The sequence below is a fragment of the Penicillium griseofulvum genome (assembly GCF_001561935.1).
Source record: "Penicillium griseofulvum strain PG3 chromosome Unknown contig_89, whole genome shotgun sequence".
Classification (NCBI taxonomy): Eukaryota; Fungi; Ascomycota; class Eurotiomycetes; order Eurotiales; family Aspergillaceae; genus Penicillium; species Penicillium griseofulvum.
In genome coordinates this window covers 362,895-379,445 of record NW_024467478.1, presented here as the reverse complement: position 1 = coordinate 379,445, position 16,551 = coordinate 362,895, and the positions used below count along the sequence as shown (strand labels likewise).

Sequence of the window (16,551 nt, the reverse complement as noted above, 5' to 3'; positions counted from 1 at the left end):
AGCCAACTATTCTTGCCAGAGAGACCACTGGAAAGACCGCTAGAAAGAAGAGCACTGAGGTAGATTCATAAGCATCAATGATCTCAACACGGAACTGAGCAGAAATTGAGGCGATAATATCTTCGAACTGTTGTAGAATCTGCGCAGGTTCAGATTTCTTGCTGCACGGAAGAAACGCTGTGTAAACGATCTTATACCACGAGCTGTCTGATCTGGGCCGTATGCAGAAAGAACTTGGCATTCCTTATTGGTCTTCTCGCGAGATTCTCCTGCATAGCAGCAATCTAGGATGCCGAGGGTCTCGACATTGGTCGTAGAGTAGTTAGGGATGAAGAAACAATTATGGGCACAAGGCTTATGCGGCCCACTATTCTTGTGTTCTTCCAGGTATTTATATCCCTTTCCTCATTTCTTTCCCCTCTCTATATTCCCCCTTCTTCAACAAAATTACCAGACGTCCAAGGCTTTGGCTTCAGTGCTGAGTGGGATAGGCTATCACCCGAGTAGCGTATATAGTAATGTCTGTTGACCTTAGCAAAGGTATAAACCGCTTGGTTGTATCATTTCCAGTTGAAATTGGCCCAAGAACCCATTCTGTACTCGGGTACAAATCGGTCAGAACAGTGTCCGGGACCGTGGCCTGAGAGTGAATGTGACAAATGTCCCCAGAATTGTCAACGACTTGGATGGTTATTGTCTGCGTCGGTGGCGGGTTGCGCTTTTCCCCTCATGATGGCCAACTTCGTCGTCGGTTTCTTCCTCCGTCCTCTTTCTCTTACTACTTGGTGGAGGATAGCGGTAGAATTGAACGAGGTGTGGATGGATGAGGTTCCCATCGTCAAAGTACAAATCACGTAGCATAGCTATTGATTGTGGCACGATCAAGTGTAAGACAGCGGGAACTTCCCAACACGGCGATCCCTCGTCGAATTGTAGCGTGTGGATGTCCGTGCCATGGCTTGGGGTTAGTAAGGTCCCCGAGTAGATCTAGAGATAGAAGCATAGAGGAGATTCTGCAGGTAGTGGCCACGGTATAGCCCAGCAATTGTCATTTGCCACTAGTCTGTTTAACGAAAGGTGGTCACGATAGTCACGATTCGGTTAGACTTTTAGGCTTAAAGTCAACAAGAATAGTCGGCTGCATAAGCTGCTTTGTGCTATCTTTCCAGTAGTCTTTTCCGTGGTCATTAGTAGTCTTCTTAGATATCGTTCTTTTTATATAGGTCGACGGCAAACAAAACGTAGAAAAAGGTGTGCAAATGACTTTTCTATAACCTTTGAAGAACATAAGATCTGCAAGGGGAAATTGCGCCAAGGAGATGCCGTCGGTAAAACCACGGCAGCAAAAAATTATCAGATCCTCGGCTTCTTGGTGGCCCCCGCAATTACTGGAGCTACTTTAATCTGCCATTACACCTTCCGTTTTTCCCCCCTTAACTTCTGATCTCTTTTTTTTAATCTGATCTTATATTCATTATTTTATACTACCATCAAAATGTCAGCCCCTGGAGCTGGTCACGAATTCCCCGCCCAAGAGGTCTCTTGGCAGAAGCGCGATGTGCTATTGTTCGCCAATAGCATTGGTATTAAGGCCGATGAGCTACACTTCCTCTATGTAAGCCAGCCACATAGATGCCAGTCTAAATACCATCTAACTAGTATCCAGGAACTCCACCCGAACTTCTCGGTCTTCCCAACCTATTCTCTCATCCTCCGTATGTTAAGCACCCCGGTGATTTTGAGCAATTACACTAACTCCAAACCCATTAGCATTCAAGCTCACCGACCAAGAGGTGACTGATTTCTATGCCCGTCAGAAGGCAGTTCACATCCCAGGCGTCCCCGACCTTGACCATCGTCATGGTGTCGATGGCCAACGTAAGCTCACGGTCCTGAAACCGCTCCCTACCACTAGTGCAGGGCGCAAGTTTGAGCTCCGCAATAAGGTTATTGGTGTCTATGATAAAGGCAAGCCTGGTACTGTGATCGAAACCGAGCAGTCCATTGTGGATAAGGAGAGCGGCGAGGTGTACACCAAGGTCGTGAGTAGCGGTTTCCTGGTCGGACAGGGTGGCTGGGGTGGCCCGAAGGGTAAGATTATAGTTTAATTTCCCACTGTGAAGTTGAAGTATCAACTGACGCGTTCGAGCAGGGCCTAGCACCGTCAACTACCCCCCACCGGAAGGCAAGGCCCCCGATGCTGTCCATGTTGTTCAGAGCAACTCGGAGACAGCCCACCTGTACCGGTAAGTACTAAGTGCATACAGCGATCAGCTCTATAACATTGAATAAAAGTGGATACTCGACACGTCTGGTGCTAACTCCTTGACTAGTCTCAACGGTGACTACAACCCTCTCCACGCCACACCGGAGCCTGGCAAGAAGATGGGCTTCGGTGGTGTTATTGTCCACGGCCTTTTCAGCTGGAATTCTGCTGCCCATGGCATTCTACGCGAATTGGGTGGTAGCAACCCTGCCAATATGAAGGAGTTCCAGGCTCGTTTTGCCTCACCCGTCCGGCCCGGCGATAAGCTTACCACTGAGATTTGGAGAATGGGCAATGTTCAAGACGGTTATGAAGAGATTCGATTTGTTACTAAGAATGACAAGGGTCGGGTCGTGTTGAGCAATGGGCGTTGTCTGTTGAAGGTTACAGGCACGAAGAGCAAGCTGTGATTACGAGTGTTAACACCAAATCTCGGTTAGATTGCATATAGTTTGTGTTTCAAAATGCATATTTACCAAGTACCTTCAGCGCCGAATGCTAGTTTTGTAGAGTACTAAGCTATTTATGCCACTATAGTTCTGTATACCCGCACGTGACTATAACCTCGGTTGCCCGGATCCTTAAATTGCTACCCCGGATCGTTCCATACTATTTCCTTGTGTCCTTAGAACCACTGGTTCCCCATATTAGCTATGATTTTCAGCTGGCGTACAGCACTCAGGTCGAGTGGGCTATGGACTCGCACGGGGTAAGATCTTCTTCTGTTATTGAACATTCAACGCTAAAACCCTCTCGAATTAGGCCAAAGAGCTTGAGGCCCCGCTATTCCCCCGCTGGTCGTTTGGTATGAATTTTGGACATGATACCTATACACTCAATTTGATCATAAAAAAGCTAACCAGATCTCCTTGTTTCGTCTCTCATAGACGACTGGCTACCGACATGTCACACCTGGCTCATCGAGATTGCTGAATACTGTGAAGGGCCCCAATGGTCATCAGGCTGCTTGGTCCAGGCCCGATATAGTAACATTCCCATGTAAAGACGAGAAAGATGGGAAAAGCACGTTAAATTTGTAAGTTTTTTGCAACTCCGAAGGTGAATAACAACTAATTGGCTTTCTACAGCGGTCGTTTTTTTCTCAGGTTAGTGACCAAAACACACAAAGTTAGAAGCCTAACCTCTCATTGACAACTTGATGCCTGCGACTAGAGAAAACTGCCAGTGTCCCAAATGTATTCACCCTGATACGATGCAGAGGATAAGTGACACTTTCTCGGTAGGCAAGCTCACAACTCCCTATGGCTGCACGATTTCTGATCCTATCCCCGCAGATTCCGCAAAATGTTAAGATACAATCAATTGAACACAGTGACAGCATGGTCAATATCAAGTGTGAGAGACGGCATACATAACTTTTGAGGATTTCACTGTCAGAACTAACACCACCATAGGGTATGATAACCACATGGCGCTTTATTCGCATGATTGGCTTCGTGCACACTCGCAGGGAGTATCTATTAAAGAGACCAAGTCGGTGCCACAATCCCAGCCAGAAATTCAAGGTCCCAGGTAAGTTACTCAAAGCCAAAGAACCAGTCACAGAATGATGTTGATGCCATAGAAGGCATTTCACCCCAGTCGTGGAACCAGACCAGAGTCCCAGAGTCAAATATGACGATGTTATGTCAGACGATAAATCTCTTCATGTTTGGCTGAGCCATATCGTAAGCCCCTCTGTCTTGACTTCTTGATCAAACTTGCTAAAATTCATGAAGTGGGAGCAAGGATTCTGTTTTGTAGACGGTGTTCCTATCAATCCAGAGGCGACCCAATTCCTCATCGAGCGGATTGCATTCATCAGGAACACCCATTATGGTGTGTACCGTAGATCCACGATTCACTAATGCCTCATTCGGTTAACATAGCTTCAGGTGGTTTTTGGGACTTTACAGCCGATTTGACCTTTAAAGACACGGCATACACAAACGAATTCCTGGGTGCTCATACAGACAATACTTATTTTACAGATCCTGCAAGACTTCAGCTCTTCCATCTGCTATCTCATACCGAAGGATCTGGAGGGGAGAATCTCCTAGTTGACGGATTTGCAGCCGCAGCTCAACTACGCCTCGAGAACCCCGAGCATTATGCCCAATTGGTAAATCAAAGGCAACCGTTCCACGCCAGCGGGAACGAAGACACATGCATCCAACCGTCCGCCATGGCGCCGGTATTTTCGATGCACTCGGATTTGAACACAATGTACCAGATCCGTTGGAACAACTATGATCGTGCGCCAAAGAGCAATTGGTCGGCATCGGAACAGACTATGTGGTACAGTGCTGCGCGCCACTATAACGATATCTTGAAGAGCAGAGAAATGTGGACGAAGCTACAACCAGGATCGGCGCTCAGTATGTATTCGGTGACATTTTGAAGACCACTTCGGCTTACATGTTTGTCTTAGTTTTCGATAACTGGAGAATGTTACATGGCCGCTCTGAGTTCACTGGAAAGAGGCGAATGTGTGGTGGCTACGGTATGTACTATCTGATAACCCTTTCATTATTCTCTAACGAAGTACTAGTCAACAACGATGACTACATTTCTCGACTTCGTCTACTCAAGTTCGGCCGTAAAGCGGTGCTGGACAATCTGGGCAACGTCCGAAATCAATCCAATAATCCTTATTGGTATATCTAGAATATGTGGTACCTGATACAAGATAAATCGACAGAAAATTTCCACATTGTACAAAACAAAAGCGATATCAAGTAAATAGAATCGAATCGCAATGGATTATAAACGTAGATCACATCACGTGACGTTCTATGGCTGACGTTGTTGGAGCTCGGCCACCAACAGCTCTTCCTCCCAGCAACCTTGTCTCATCCTCCCCCATCCTTTTCCAACCTATCGATCTGCTGGCTTTTTATCTCCAAACTCTTTATTAACCTGATCCTATAATTCCGAATTTCTCGATTCCACCATGTCGACTCTTGAGGACCTCGACGACCTTGAGCAGGAGCAGAGAGAGAAGAAGCAAGACCAGAACGATGGCAATGGCAAGAAGCCTGAAGGCGACGGCGATGCCGATATGCAAGACGCCGACAAAAAAGATGAGGAAGAAGAGATGCTCGACGAGGATATCTTGAACTCAAGCACGACAGACATCGTTACGCGACGGCGGATGCTGGAGAACGAGATGCGAATCATGAAAAGCGAGTTCCAACGTTTGACACATGAGCAAAGCACAATGAGGGAGAAGGTCAAGGATAATCAAGAGAAGATTGAGAACAACAGGTGTGCTTTCACGGGTCCCCGTATTCGTTATTCTGCAAGCCCGCGGAGCTTGGTAGTCGGCTTGCGGATCGGCGAAAAGACACTTTGCTTTCAACAGACCACTGACATTTTTATCCGCAACTATCTAGACAACTACCATACCTTGTTGGAAACGTCGTTGAGCTATTGGATCTTGATGTGGAGGCAGAGGCAGCTGAGGAAGGGGCTAATATCGACCTGGATGCCACCCGCGTAGGCAAATCCGCTGTCATCAAGACCTCCACCCGCCAGACGATCTTCCTTCCGCTCATTGGTCTTGTCGACCATGAAACGCTGAAGCCCGGTGACTTGATTGGTGTCAACAAGGACTCATATCTCATTCTGGACACACTACCTGCCGAGTATGACAACCGTGTCAAGGCAATGGAGGTCGACGAGAAGCCTACGGAGAAGTACACAGATATCGGTGGTCTGGATAAGCAGATCGAAGAGATCGTGGAGGCCATCGTATGGCCTATGAAGGAGGCAGAGCGCTTTAAGAAAATCGGCATCAAGGCCCCTAAGGGTGAGTTACTTTCTCCTTTCCTCTGTACTCCAAATCTAACGTATTCGGTTCCCTTCTGCAGGTGCTTTGATGTACGGACCCCCAGGTACCGGTAAGACGCTTCTAGCCCGTGCCTGTGCGGCCGAGACGAACGCCACATTCCTCAAGCTCGCCGGACCCCAACTGGTGCAGATGTTCATCGGAGACGGCGCCAAGCTTGTGCGCGACTGCTTTGCCCTGGCCAAGGAGAAGGCTCCCTCTATCATCTTTATCGACGAGCTGGACGCCGTGGGTACCAAGCGTTTCGACTCAGAGAAATCCGGAGATCGTGAAGTGCAGCGAACCATGCTGGAACTCCTGAACCAACTTGACGGCTTTGCCTCGGACGACCGCATCAAGGTCCTAGCAGCAACCAACCGTGTTGATGTTCTGGACCCTGCCCTTCTGCGTTCCGGTCGTCTGGACCGAAAGATCGAGTTCCCCCTGCCGAACGAGGAAGCCCGCGCCAACATCCTGCAGATTCACTCGCGCAAGATGTCTGTTGAGGATAGCGTCAACTGGGCTGAATTGGCTCGCAGCACGGACGAGTTCGGTGGTGCCCAGCTCAAGGCCGTTTGTGTTGAGGCTGGTATGATTGCACTCCGGAAGGGTTTGAGCAAGATCGGCCATGAGAACTACGTCGATGCTATCGCCGAGGTCCAGGCTAAGAAGAGAGATACCAACATGGGCATCTATGTTTAGGGTAGACCGTCTTGCTTTTTATGTCCAGATCCATCCACGTTTTTCCCTTTGTTACCTCTGACGTCTCGTCTCGTGTATGTATGCTCTCGGCTTGAAAGCCGTTAATTCGTTATGCATGGATTGCGTAGACCTCTTACGATTTTATACATCTTCCAAGTAGTGTTTGATCATACGATACTGTCTATAACGAAGTACTCGTAGACATATTTATAAATCCTGGTTGATCACTGTTGCATTGTAACTTATCAATTATGCAGAATACCACAACCTAGTCCCCAGGATCCGAAAAGAAAAAGATAAAACACGCAAAGATGCAATGGTCATAAATCCATACCAACAACCGTGGCTCATCACCCACAACTTCCACCATGTATATAAAAAGGGAACAGTGAAGGAAAAAAGAGAAAAGAATCAAGGATAAAGGAAAGAAATCTCTTAATCCCACTTAATTCTTACCCTGGGTATCCTTAAGAGTAACAATGCGATTAAGCACCAACTTCTCATCCGTCGACTCCCGATCAACAGCAAAGTACGCAACACGCATACCCTGGAAACGAATAGAATGCTTATTCTCACCAGGCTCGGCAGCGCCTTCCTCCTTAGGCCACGGCGCCGAGGCCGAGATATCCCGGAATCCAGTCTCGACCATAGCATCCTTGTAGAACTCCTCCGAGTCAGGGTTGATATCGGCGAGGAAACCATCGGGGTGGGCGGATGGATCCTCAGACTTGAAGAGCGAGTTGAAAGCGCGGACCTCAGCACGGATAGGACTGTTGTGCGCGGGAGACTCGCCGATCCAGTGGATGAAGGACTTTGGTTTCTTGACTGGTTCGCCTTCGGCGGGTTTCTCGTATTTGGCGTGGACGCAGGTGACCTCGCCGTTGGCGTCTGTTTCGAAGGAGGTTGCCGTGATGGGGTAGGGGGCTTTGAGGAGACCGACTGTTTTTCCGGGGGCGAGACGGAAGTAGTCTGGTGAGTCGACGGCGCGGAAATCGGAGCGCTCGATGTAGACTGTCTTCGTGAAGGGGATGTTGTGGGTGCCGAAGATTGGGTCTTTGGAGAAGGGGCAGTCGAGGAGCTCGACGTAGTCGTCGGGGAGGTCGTCGATGATGACCTTCAGTGGCTCGAGGACGACCATCAGACGGGGGACGGTGGTTTCAAGGTACTGGCGGACGATCTGCTCGAATTTGGCGACCTGGACGTTGGTGGTATTCTTTGTTACGCCGAGGTCGTTGACGAAGGCGAGGATCGCGCCGGGGGGCACGCCGCGACGGCGTAGCGCGATGAGCGTGTACAGACGTGGGTCATCCCAGTCGCGGACGTGGCCTTCCTTGACGAGCTGGATGATCTTACGCTTGGAGAGAACTGTGCCGGTGATGTTGAGACGGCCGTACTCACGCTGGTTGGGGCAGTAGACCTCCAGCTTATTGCAGAGCCACTCGTACGAGACGCGGGAGAGTTCGAATTCGGTTGTGCAGAGCGAGTGCGAGATTTCCTCGATACTATCACACAAACAGTGCGCGAAGTCGTAGGTTGGGTAGATCTTCCACTTGCCGCCGGTGAGGTGATGCTGCTTGTCCTCAGAGCCCATAATGCGCCAGGCGAACAAATCCCACATCTGCGGGTTCGGGTCTGTAATATCCTGCTTCATGCGCAGCGCGGCCTCACCAGCCTTGTATTTTCCGTCGCGCATGGCGCGGAACTCGGCCATGGACTCCTCGATGGGTCGTGTGCGGTGGCTGCACGAGAAGCGTTCTCCACCGCGCTGGCCGCCCTCGACCTCACCGCGCTGGGCCTTGATCTCGGACTTGGTGCAATGGCAGACGTATGCGCCATCGCGCTGGATGAGGTCCTCTGCGAGCTCGTAGAGGCGGTCGAAGTTATCACTGGCGTTGGTCTCACGCACAGGTGTGAAGCCGAGCCATGTCACAATCTCCCGGATGGCATTGTAGTACCGCTCCTCCTCGCCTTCTGGGTTGGTGTCGTCGAAGCGCAGAATACACTCGCCACCGTGGTACTTCGCAAATCCAAAGTTGATTGCGATGGCCTTGCTGTGGCCGATGTGGAGGTATCCGTTGGGCTCGGGCGGGAATCGCGTGCGAATCTTGGGGACAGTCTCGGAGAGCGGCTTTTCCTGGTACACGTCGTGCAGGAAGCCGACCTTAAACATGGCATTGGGGTCCCGGGGCGCAGGAGCCTCCTTCACCTTGGGTGCCTTTGGCTCTCCCTTTGGTTTAGGCTGGTCCTGTTTTGCTAGCTTGGCCGCCGCCTTCTTGGCTGCTGCGGCCTCTTTCTTCTCTTGACTCTTGGACTTCTTGGGGGGAGCCGTAGGGTCGATGGCCTCCTTTGGCCTCTCGGGCAGATCGACGGGCTTTGCGGGGTCCATTGCGACGGATGACGATTGTGAAAGCGAAGGTGGGGGATATTTTTTTCTCAACGAGGGGCTCTTGTATTCAATGCTTATCAGTTGACATTCGCTTATCGGTCCGATTTAGCCCGGGATGAGTCATCTTCTATACTGCCGAGAGATACCGCCATGGCGCCGACTACATAACTTGCTATACAACGTAGGGCTGTAGGGCTATCTTTCATAGAAATAATGAATGAGTTATTTCATATGCTGTTCAATTATTACTATGTAGCAATGCTGTACAAATATGATACAGAGAGTACGCAGACTCAAAACAGACAGAAAGAAGCACTACACATTAACCTTCCACCGACGCTCCAATAATGAAACAACAAAAGATAGTTCGAATGACCAAGAGTCAAAGCACATCGAATCATTATGCGCCAGATCCGTCTGACATAGCAGCGCATGCATAATGAACCCTGTCAATGTGATAAGAACAGCAAACCGGATGCTCGAAATAGAAAAAGAGATAAGAAAAGAGAATACAACAGGTGTGGGGTATATGGCAGGGTATGTAGACAAGAAATAGGAGAAAAGGGATCGTAGAGTAAAAAGAATGGGGTTAGAAAAGTTGTTTAACGTCGATGAGCTCCGAGTTGCCCGGACGATCACGCTCCATATGGAACCACCAGTCCCGGCCTGCTTTGTGGTTCCAGGTTCCAGTACAGGTATCCTTCTCCCAAGGCAAGGCCGAGCCCATCGCACTACTTATAGGCGTGAGTGGTGTTGTGGGTGTGGGTGGAGACGTACCCATGACAGACCGCCCACTCAAGCTTCCCCAGCCGAACCTAGAAATGGTGGATGCAGGCGACATGGGCTCCTCTGGAGGTGGGATAGAAGGGCTTCCGCTGCCAAAGCAGTTGACGCCCACTCCGGCGGCATATGACAGTGACTGGTTGGAGGCTAGCAGTTGCTTCCACCCAATCAAGCCACCGTCCAATTCCTGGCCGGTGATATCAGGACGGAGGAGGAAGTGAGGAATAGATGCGCCCGTCACCGGATCCCGGCAACCACTACGGCCCATCATGGTCGGCATGCGGAACTCGTGGACCGTTTTGGGACCGCTATGGTCATTGTCCTCGTGTTTGAACCGCTCGCAGGCAGCCCAGATTCCGTAGTCGTCCATTTCCTGTTCGGGCTCGTCCTCGAATTGGGAATTCTGCGCATTGTCCGGCACATACGCGTCCGAGTAATCTTGGATCAAAACTCGCATGCCGGCCTCGGTGTCCTTGGCGGCCATGTCAATAAACGTCTGGGCGCGGATACGAGCTGAGGTCAGGTTATTCCCCGCTGGCAGAGCGAGCGGTCGAGTATTCACGGAACCGTGGGAGCTGCGAGGCAAGCTGTACCGGTCTGGTCGAAGTAAGGCCTGGCCCTTTAGTATAGGTCGGCAGACAGCCTGGAGCGCACCTGGGGGCTCCACGTCGCAGGGTGCGCGGAGGGTTTCCAATTGGGGGAAACCAGCGGAGAGGATGCTTTGGGCAAGATGGGAGTTCGGGGTATTGGAGGGCTTTTTGGATTTCTGGAAGGGAAGGGTATCAAGCTGGGTGAGAGCTGTGCCTGGGTCTGGGCATGCTACATCCCAGTGGAGATATTTAAGAGTTGATGAGGCCAGGACAGGCTGGAAGATCATATGTTCATCTGGCAAAGTTGGGCACTTTTCGGTCTGGACTATCTTGAACCGTTCAAGTTGTCGTAGTGACGCGAGCATCTTGGAAATGACTAGTAGTGACTCGATATTCTGCTCGACCAAGACGAGTGTCTTGAGGGAGCGGGATTCAGGTCGTGAGGTATATTGGGAGAGGCCAGCATCTGTAACCCCGGACAGGTTCTCCAACCTTAATGACTCCAAGGGTGGCAGACACATCAACGTGCTATTATCGAAGGAGTCTTTGTTAAAGGAGGTAATGCAAAGGTTGCGCAATGAGGGAAGAAGATTGAACATGCGCAGTGAGATGCTAGGCTCCAGTGCGCCATTTCCATTCAATCCATAAAGCATTAGTGTCTCCAGATTTGTCCACGAGGTGTGGTAATTCAGAAACTCGAACATCTGGGAAGGACCAAGGCTCCCAGGACAGGAGTCGTCGCGCGGGGATGGCTCCGATGGTTCGGCGGCCTCACCCAAAACCCATGTGTGCTCTTTGAGCTTCTTGCGGGTCGATAAAGCATGGGTCAGGCGATCGAATTCATGGTGATACGGGATAGACAAGCCCAACAGGCGCTCCAAGTTTGGGCACACCATAACCACAGACGCTACCAGATCTCTATACTCCTGCCACTGGGTGCCTTGTTTCATGGTAAAGAGCAAATCTAACTGGGGTACCCGTAGTTCGTATACGAGGTTGGCCAGCAACTTTCGTTCACGAAGGGTTCGTCTCAGAAGCTTCAGGCGACTCCCTCTCTTCAGACGATATTTCTTGAGTTGGGCCGGGGAATCATTCCCGACAATGTGTATACTGTGATATCTAGTATGGCATATTCAATTAGCAAAGTTCTTGAATTAATCCAGGGGAAGCTATATTTAAACTCACAAAGGACCTCTTACGGCCTTTTCCCAAGACCGACAGGTCAGGGATAAGGCATGTAAGTCTCGTTGAAAACACGTGGTACATCCCGTTTGGTGTTGCCCTTTGTGTAACTCCTCTAGATGGTGGATTATCACTTCGTAGACCTCGTGTGGTAGTCGGCGTTGTATTGGTTCAGTTAATTTGGGAAGAGAATTGACAGAATCGGATTGACGATAAGATGAAGATGGGGAAGATGGTGGGTATGTGGTGGGCACGGTTGAGGCGCTATAATTGGTTCTGTAGGAAGATATCGAGGATGTTCGAGAAGTATGTGAATGAGCGTAGTTAACATGCTCAGGGATGTGTGATACCACAGGGGTCTCCGTTCTAGTGGCGACAACACTCATTGTGAATTTGCTTTAGCATCGGAACAACAAGAAAAAGCAAAACACAATTCCCAATAGGGAGGAGGGGTTTCGGGAATGTAGGGAGTTCGGAAAAATAGATATGATCGGCAGGTTCCCCAGTTATCATTCACATAGGGGAGTCAAAGATGAAGAGAGAGAGAGAAAAGGGTAAGAAGGTAAGAATACAAAGTAAGGACATCAGGAATCGAACTAGCACGTTGGAAAAGGGAGAAAAAAAGAAAAACGAATGGCAGTCGATCTCCCCCACATCAGGAATGATTTGAACGTCGTGGACCTTTTTTTCTGTAAGCCGTGCAGGTTGAGCGGAGACGGGAAGGGGCGGGTTCAGGGGGGTTTTTTCTCTTTTATATTCAAGGGAGTTTTCAGTGGTATATTACTATGTAGTTTATGGTATACAAATAACCAAATACAGATTCCATAGAATCTTCATATCCCTATATAATAATAAAATGGAATGTATAAGATCAAGAAGCAAGTGTCAAGGGTTCTTCCCTTTTAGGTTTAACGTTGTTTTTACCCCTTTTTTTTTTTTGTTTTTATTTTTATATATATACGAAGTACTTTATATATGTATTTATATCTACAACATACGGAATACGGTGTTTCACTTTATAGTATACATAGACATACATAGACATAGTAATATCCCCTTTTTATATCTAAACGGCCCATGCGCATATTCTCCTGCACGACAATGGATTAGGCAATTGAACGGCTCAGCCCTGGAGGAACGCCTTTCTTACATTTGACTTTGTACTCCGTATTACTCCAGATTATTGGCATCACATCATTGATATACAACATACCTTCTCAATATAGTAAACTATAATATTAGATAGTCCAAACTGTACTATTTAATATTCAATAAACTTAAAAAACATCCATAACTCGGACTAAAAATCCCTCCAGGGCTCACCTAGATCAATCCAGTAAGATCGGCAGGCTACAAAAATAACCAATGTAGTATTGAGAACTCCGTCCACATGATTCCCCTTGACATGCAATATATATCTAACACAAACTCTCAATCCACTTTAGAAGAGAATCACAGCTAAAACTGCGATCGAGTGGAGACGCACTGAGGGTCTTCTTAATACTGCGGCCAATTGCGCCATTGGATCTTGTTATGGCTGACGACTAGGGCTTGAAACTGCCGTTCTGGGGGCGTTCTTAGGACTAAAATTCCATGTAGAAGGTCCACATGTCCACGTACCTGCATTAAAAATGGGAACCACGCCATCACCATACTACAACAGAACTCTCTAGAAAGATCCATCCTCGCCTATAACAAAAAAAAACAAAAAACAAAACCACTTGAGTTTTGAAAATAAACAGATCCGATTGCAAAAATATATTTGGACCCTAGACAGGCCAGGTGTGAACTATATGGCAGGGCGGAAATTGGAGAGCACTTTTGACCTTGATAAAGACATGGAAGATAACCTGCATAGAAGAGTGGGATCCAGATGTCCTTGAATGTTCACTTGCCTGGTGCGGTATGTACCACCAGCGTGTGGCTTAAGTGCGGCTGAGCGGAAAGCCCTATTTTCCACGCCTCACGTATAATTGACTAGCATTCAACAACGCATCGATCCTAAATATATCCAGAATCGGAAATAGTCTTGACAAAGACAGTAAGATTGGCGATATTCAGTACACGCAGAATATATAATCATATTTTTTTCCTATAAGAAACGATGACATAGTAAATAGTGATTGTGGAGTAAGTTGCATTTTATATATAAAGTAGTACCGGTCCCCAGCCCTACCGCTATGAATAGGCCAGGCCAGAACTTCCCACATAATACTTTATTTCAGTAAATAACTTGGAGGATTTAGTTCTGCGATTAGATTCTAGATGGTACTCGGATCTTACTCGGGATATATCCCGTACATTTCCGGCTCAGGTATAGAGTCGTTGCATCATCACTACGATGTTAGGCTATTCTTATTTAACGAACGCTACAGTTCCCCTATAACTCAATTCCATTGTACATTGCATCTATACAGTCTATACAGCTATGTCTTTGTCAAGAGACTACTTCGAAGAGGCCGGCAATGGGCGCCGTTTATCTCGCACGGAAACCGTCGAGACCCTCGCCAGTCTGGGTATCTCCGAAAGCCCACCTCCAGTCGACTACAACTATCCAGATCTTGGACGTTACGATGATCCTCTTTTCCCCGAAGAGTACAACATCGAGACGGGCACTGGTCTCGTTCCCGAGCGAACATTGGAACAAGTCCGGACCCGACGACGAAGGTCGACCGCACCCCAGCCACAGTCTATTTCCACAGTTCCAAGTGAGGCCGAGAAAGAGGAGAACACGGAGTTTGTCACATTCGTCATTGGGGATCCTGAAAACCCATATAATTGGTCTCATCTGTATAGATGGTATATCACCATGGTAGCATCAAGTCTCGTCGTCTGTATAGCCTTTGGTTCATCAATTGTCACCGGTGGCATAGGCCTAATTTCGGAAAAGTACGACGTCTCTGAAGAGGTGTCCATTCTCACTTGCTCGATTATGGTCTGTGGATTCGCAGTCGGACCATTACTTTGGTCCCCGCTATCAGAAATCATCGGTCGACAACCAGTTTATATCATCTCAATGGGTCTATACACCATCTTCAACATTCCCTGCGCCTTATCTCCCAACATAGGAGGACTCCTAGCTAGCAGATTTCTCTGCGGTGTGTTCTCCAGCTCTGGACTTGCGCTAGCCGGTGGAACAATTGCCGATATCTGGAGAATCAGAGAACGCGGTATGGCCATTGCCTATTTCGCCGCAGCGCCATATTGCGGTCCCGTTCTGGGACCTATCGTATGCGGATGGATCAATGTCGGCTCCCACCGTCTCGACCTCTTTTTCTGGGTTAACATGGCTTTTTCCGGTGTTATGACAATTCTCGTCGGTATCATCCCAGAGACCTACGCCCCGGTTATTCTCAAACGACGCGCGAAACGACTCCGAAAAGAGACAGGAGACCCGAATATCGTCACAGAGCAAGAGAAACACAAATTCAGTCTAGGCGATATTATCCGTACAAGTCTAATCCGCCCAATTACCATGATCCTCACAGACCCAGTCCTTGATCTGATGTGCATGTACATCGTCCTCATCTACGCCCTCCTCTATGCATTTTTCTTCGCATACCCCGTCATCTTCGGCAAACTCTACAACTACAACGACGGCCAGATCGGTCTGATGTTCATCCCGATCTTAATCGGCGCAGGGTTCTCCCTACTCACGACGCCTTTGATTGAGAAGCAATTCCGGGGCATTTGTCGTTCACGGGAACCCACGCCCGAGGACCGGCTCATCGGTGCCCTCATCGGGGCTCCGTTTATAGCTATTTCGCTTTTCATCCTCGGTGCTACTTCTTATAAACATATCATCTGGGTTGGGCCGGCTTCGTCGGGTATTGCGTTTGGGTTTGGTATGGTACTTTGCTACTATGCGGTCAATAACTATATCATCGATTCGAATCATAAGTATGCTGCTTCTGCATTGGCTGCGAAGGTGTTCCTGCGTTCCGGGGGTGGAGCTGCTTTTCCTTTGTTTACGACTCAGATGTATAATCGTTTGGGGTTGCAGTGGGCTTCGTGGTTGTTGGCGTTTATTGCGCTTGCTATGATTCTGATTCCGTACTGTTTCTATGTTTTTGGAGCTAGGCTTCGTGCTAGGTTTGCTCGAGATTGAGGTTTTCTCGGTGGGCATTCCTCGAAGTTATTAATGAGTGATGTATTTAAAGCATGATTGGACGCATTTAGCTAGTTACTTGTATATGGCACAAATGAAGTGTATAGATAATATTTAGGCTTTTGAGCATGATATTCTAGCGATATTGCCATACTTAGGGTGTCTTATGATAAGTTCCTGGGTTGCGCCTTCCGTAGGTCTGAATTGGAAGTGACAGATGTAGAAGGAGAAGGAGCGGGTCGAAGAAATACATAGTATTCCTTTAGAAGCCCCCACCTAACATGATTTACCAAGATAGATTGCAAGGAACAGAAGAGAACGGCTGGGATACGAAAGGTGTAATCGCGATCCGAATTCAGTGTCATTATAGGTTGATAGGCCTCGTATACACCTCCATCCAATGCACCTATATGAGATACAAAGCATTGGACCAAAGGCACACAAGAGGTAAGTGACATGCTACGGAGCACGGGAACATTGCTAGTAGATCGTCGGAAGTAGCATATAATTCCACCGCAATAATGGATGAATTGAATGGAAGTGTCTGATATTCGACTAGAACAGCATATCCTCCCGATGCAATGCAGGTCGAGCCCATGAGATGCCGATGCCAGTCTTAACGCCATGAAAATGGAACTAGAATGAAACCTTCTGCTACGACTCCGTCGCTCTCAAATCTGGGTAGCTTCAATCAAACCTTGATAT

At 48.4% G+C, this 16,551-nt stretch overlaps 5 protein-coding genes across 5 annotated transcripts; 3 read left to right on the top strand and 2 right to left on the bottom strand.

Annotated features, from left to right (window-relative positions):
* Positions 1–1,495: 1,495 nt before the first annotated feature.
* Positions 1,496–4,933, top strand: PGRI_041890 (putative trimethyllysine dioxygenase TmlH; the record flags this gene model as incomplete). Its single annotated transcript, XM_040791902.1, has 16 exons — positions 1,496–1,615; positions 1,667–1,715; positions 1,771–2,091; positions 2,153–2,246; positions 2,334–2,672; positions 2,804–2,975; positions 3,029–3,071; positions 3,355–3,372; positions 3,440–3,462; positions 3,511–3,622; positions 3,682–3,799; positions 3,852–3,954; positions 4,006–4,105; positions 4,162–4,644; positions 4,698–4,769; positions 4,818–4,933. 16 exons carry the CDS (start codon positions 1,496–1,498, stop codon positions 4,931–4,933), a joined length of 2,283 nt encoding a protein of 760 aa, XP_040643812.1.
* A 286-nt stretch (positions 4,934–5,219) lies between these two features.
* On the top strand, positions 5,220–6,797 carry PGRI_041880 (proteasome regulatory particle base subunit RPT5; the record flags this gene model as incomplete). Its single annotated transcript, XM_040791901.1, has 3 exons — positions 5,220–5,533; positions 5,662–6,077; positions 6,139–6,797. The coding sequence occupies 3 exons, from the start codon at positions 5,220–5,222 to the stop codon at positions 6,795–6,797; spliced, it is 1,389 nt and encodes a 462-aa protein (XP_040643811.1).
* Positions 6,798–7,242: 445 nt separating this feature from the next.
* On the bottom strand, positions 7,243–9,183 carry PGRI_041870 (glutamine--tRNA ligase; the record flags this gene model as incomplete). Its single annotated transcript, XM_040791900.1, has 1 exon — positions 7,243–9,183. The coding sequence occupies one exon, from the start codon at positions 9,181–9,183 to the stop codon at positions 7,243–7,245; it is 1,941 nt and encodes a 646-aa protein (XP_040643810.1).
* Positions 9,184–9,772: 589 nt separating this feature from the next.
* On the bottom strand, positions 9,773–11,506 carry PGRI_041860 (uncharacterized protein; the record flags this gene model as incomplete). Its single annotated transcript, XM_040791899.1, has 1 exon — positions 9,773–11,506. The coding sequence occupies one exon, from the start codon at positions 11,504–11,506 to the stop codon at positions 9,773–9,775; it is 1,734 nt and encodes a 577-aa protein (XP_040643809.1).
* A 2,660-nt stretch (positions 11,507–14,166) lies between these two features.
* On the top strand, positions 14,167–15,846 carry PGRI_041850 (MFS transporter; the record flags this gene model as incomplete). Its single annotated transcript, XM_040791898.1, has 1 exon — positions 14,167–15,846. One exon carries the CDS (start codon positions 14,167–14,169, stop codon positions 15,844–15,846), a length of 1,680 nt encoding a protein of 559 aa, XP_040643808.1.
* Between the last annotated feature and the right edge of the window lie 705 nt (positions 15,847–16,551).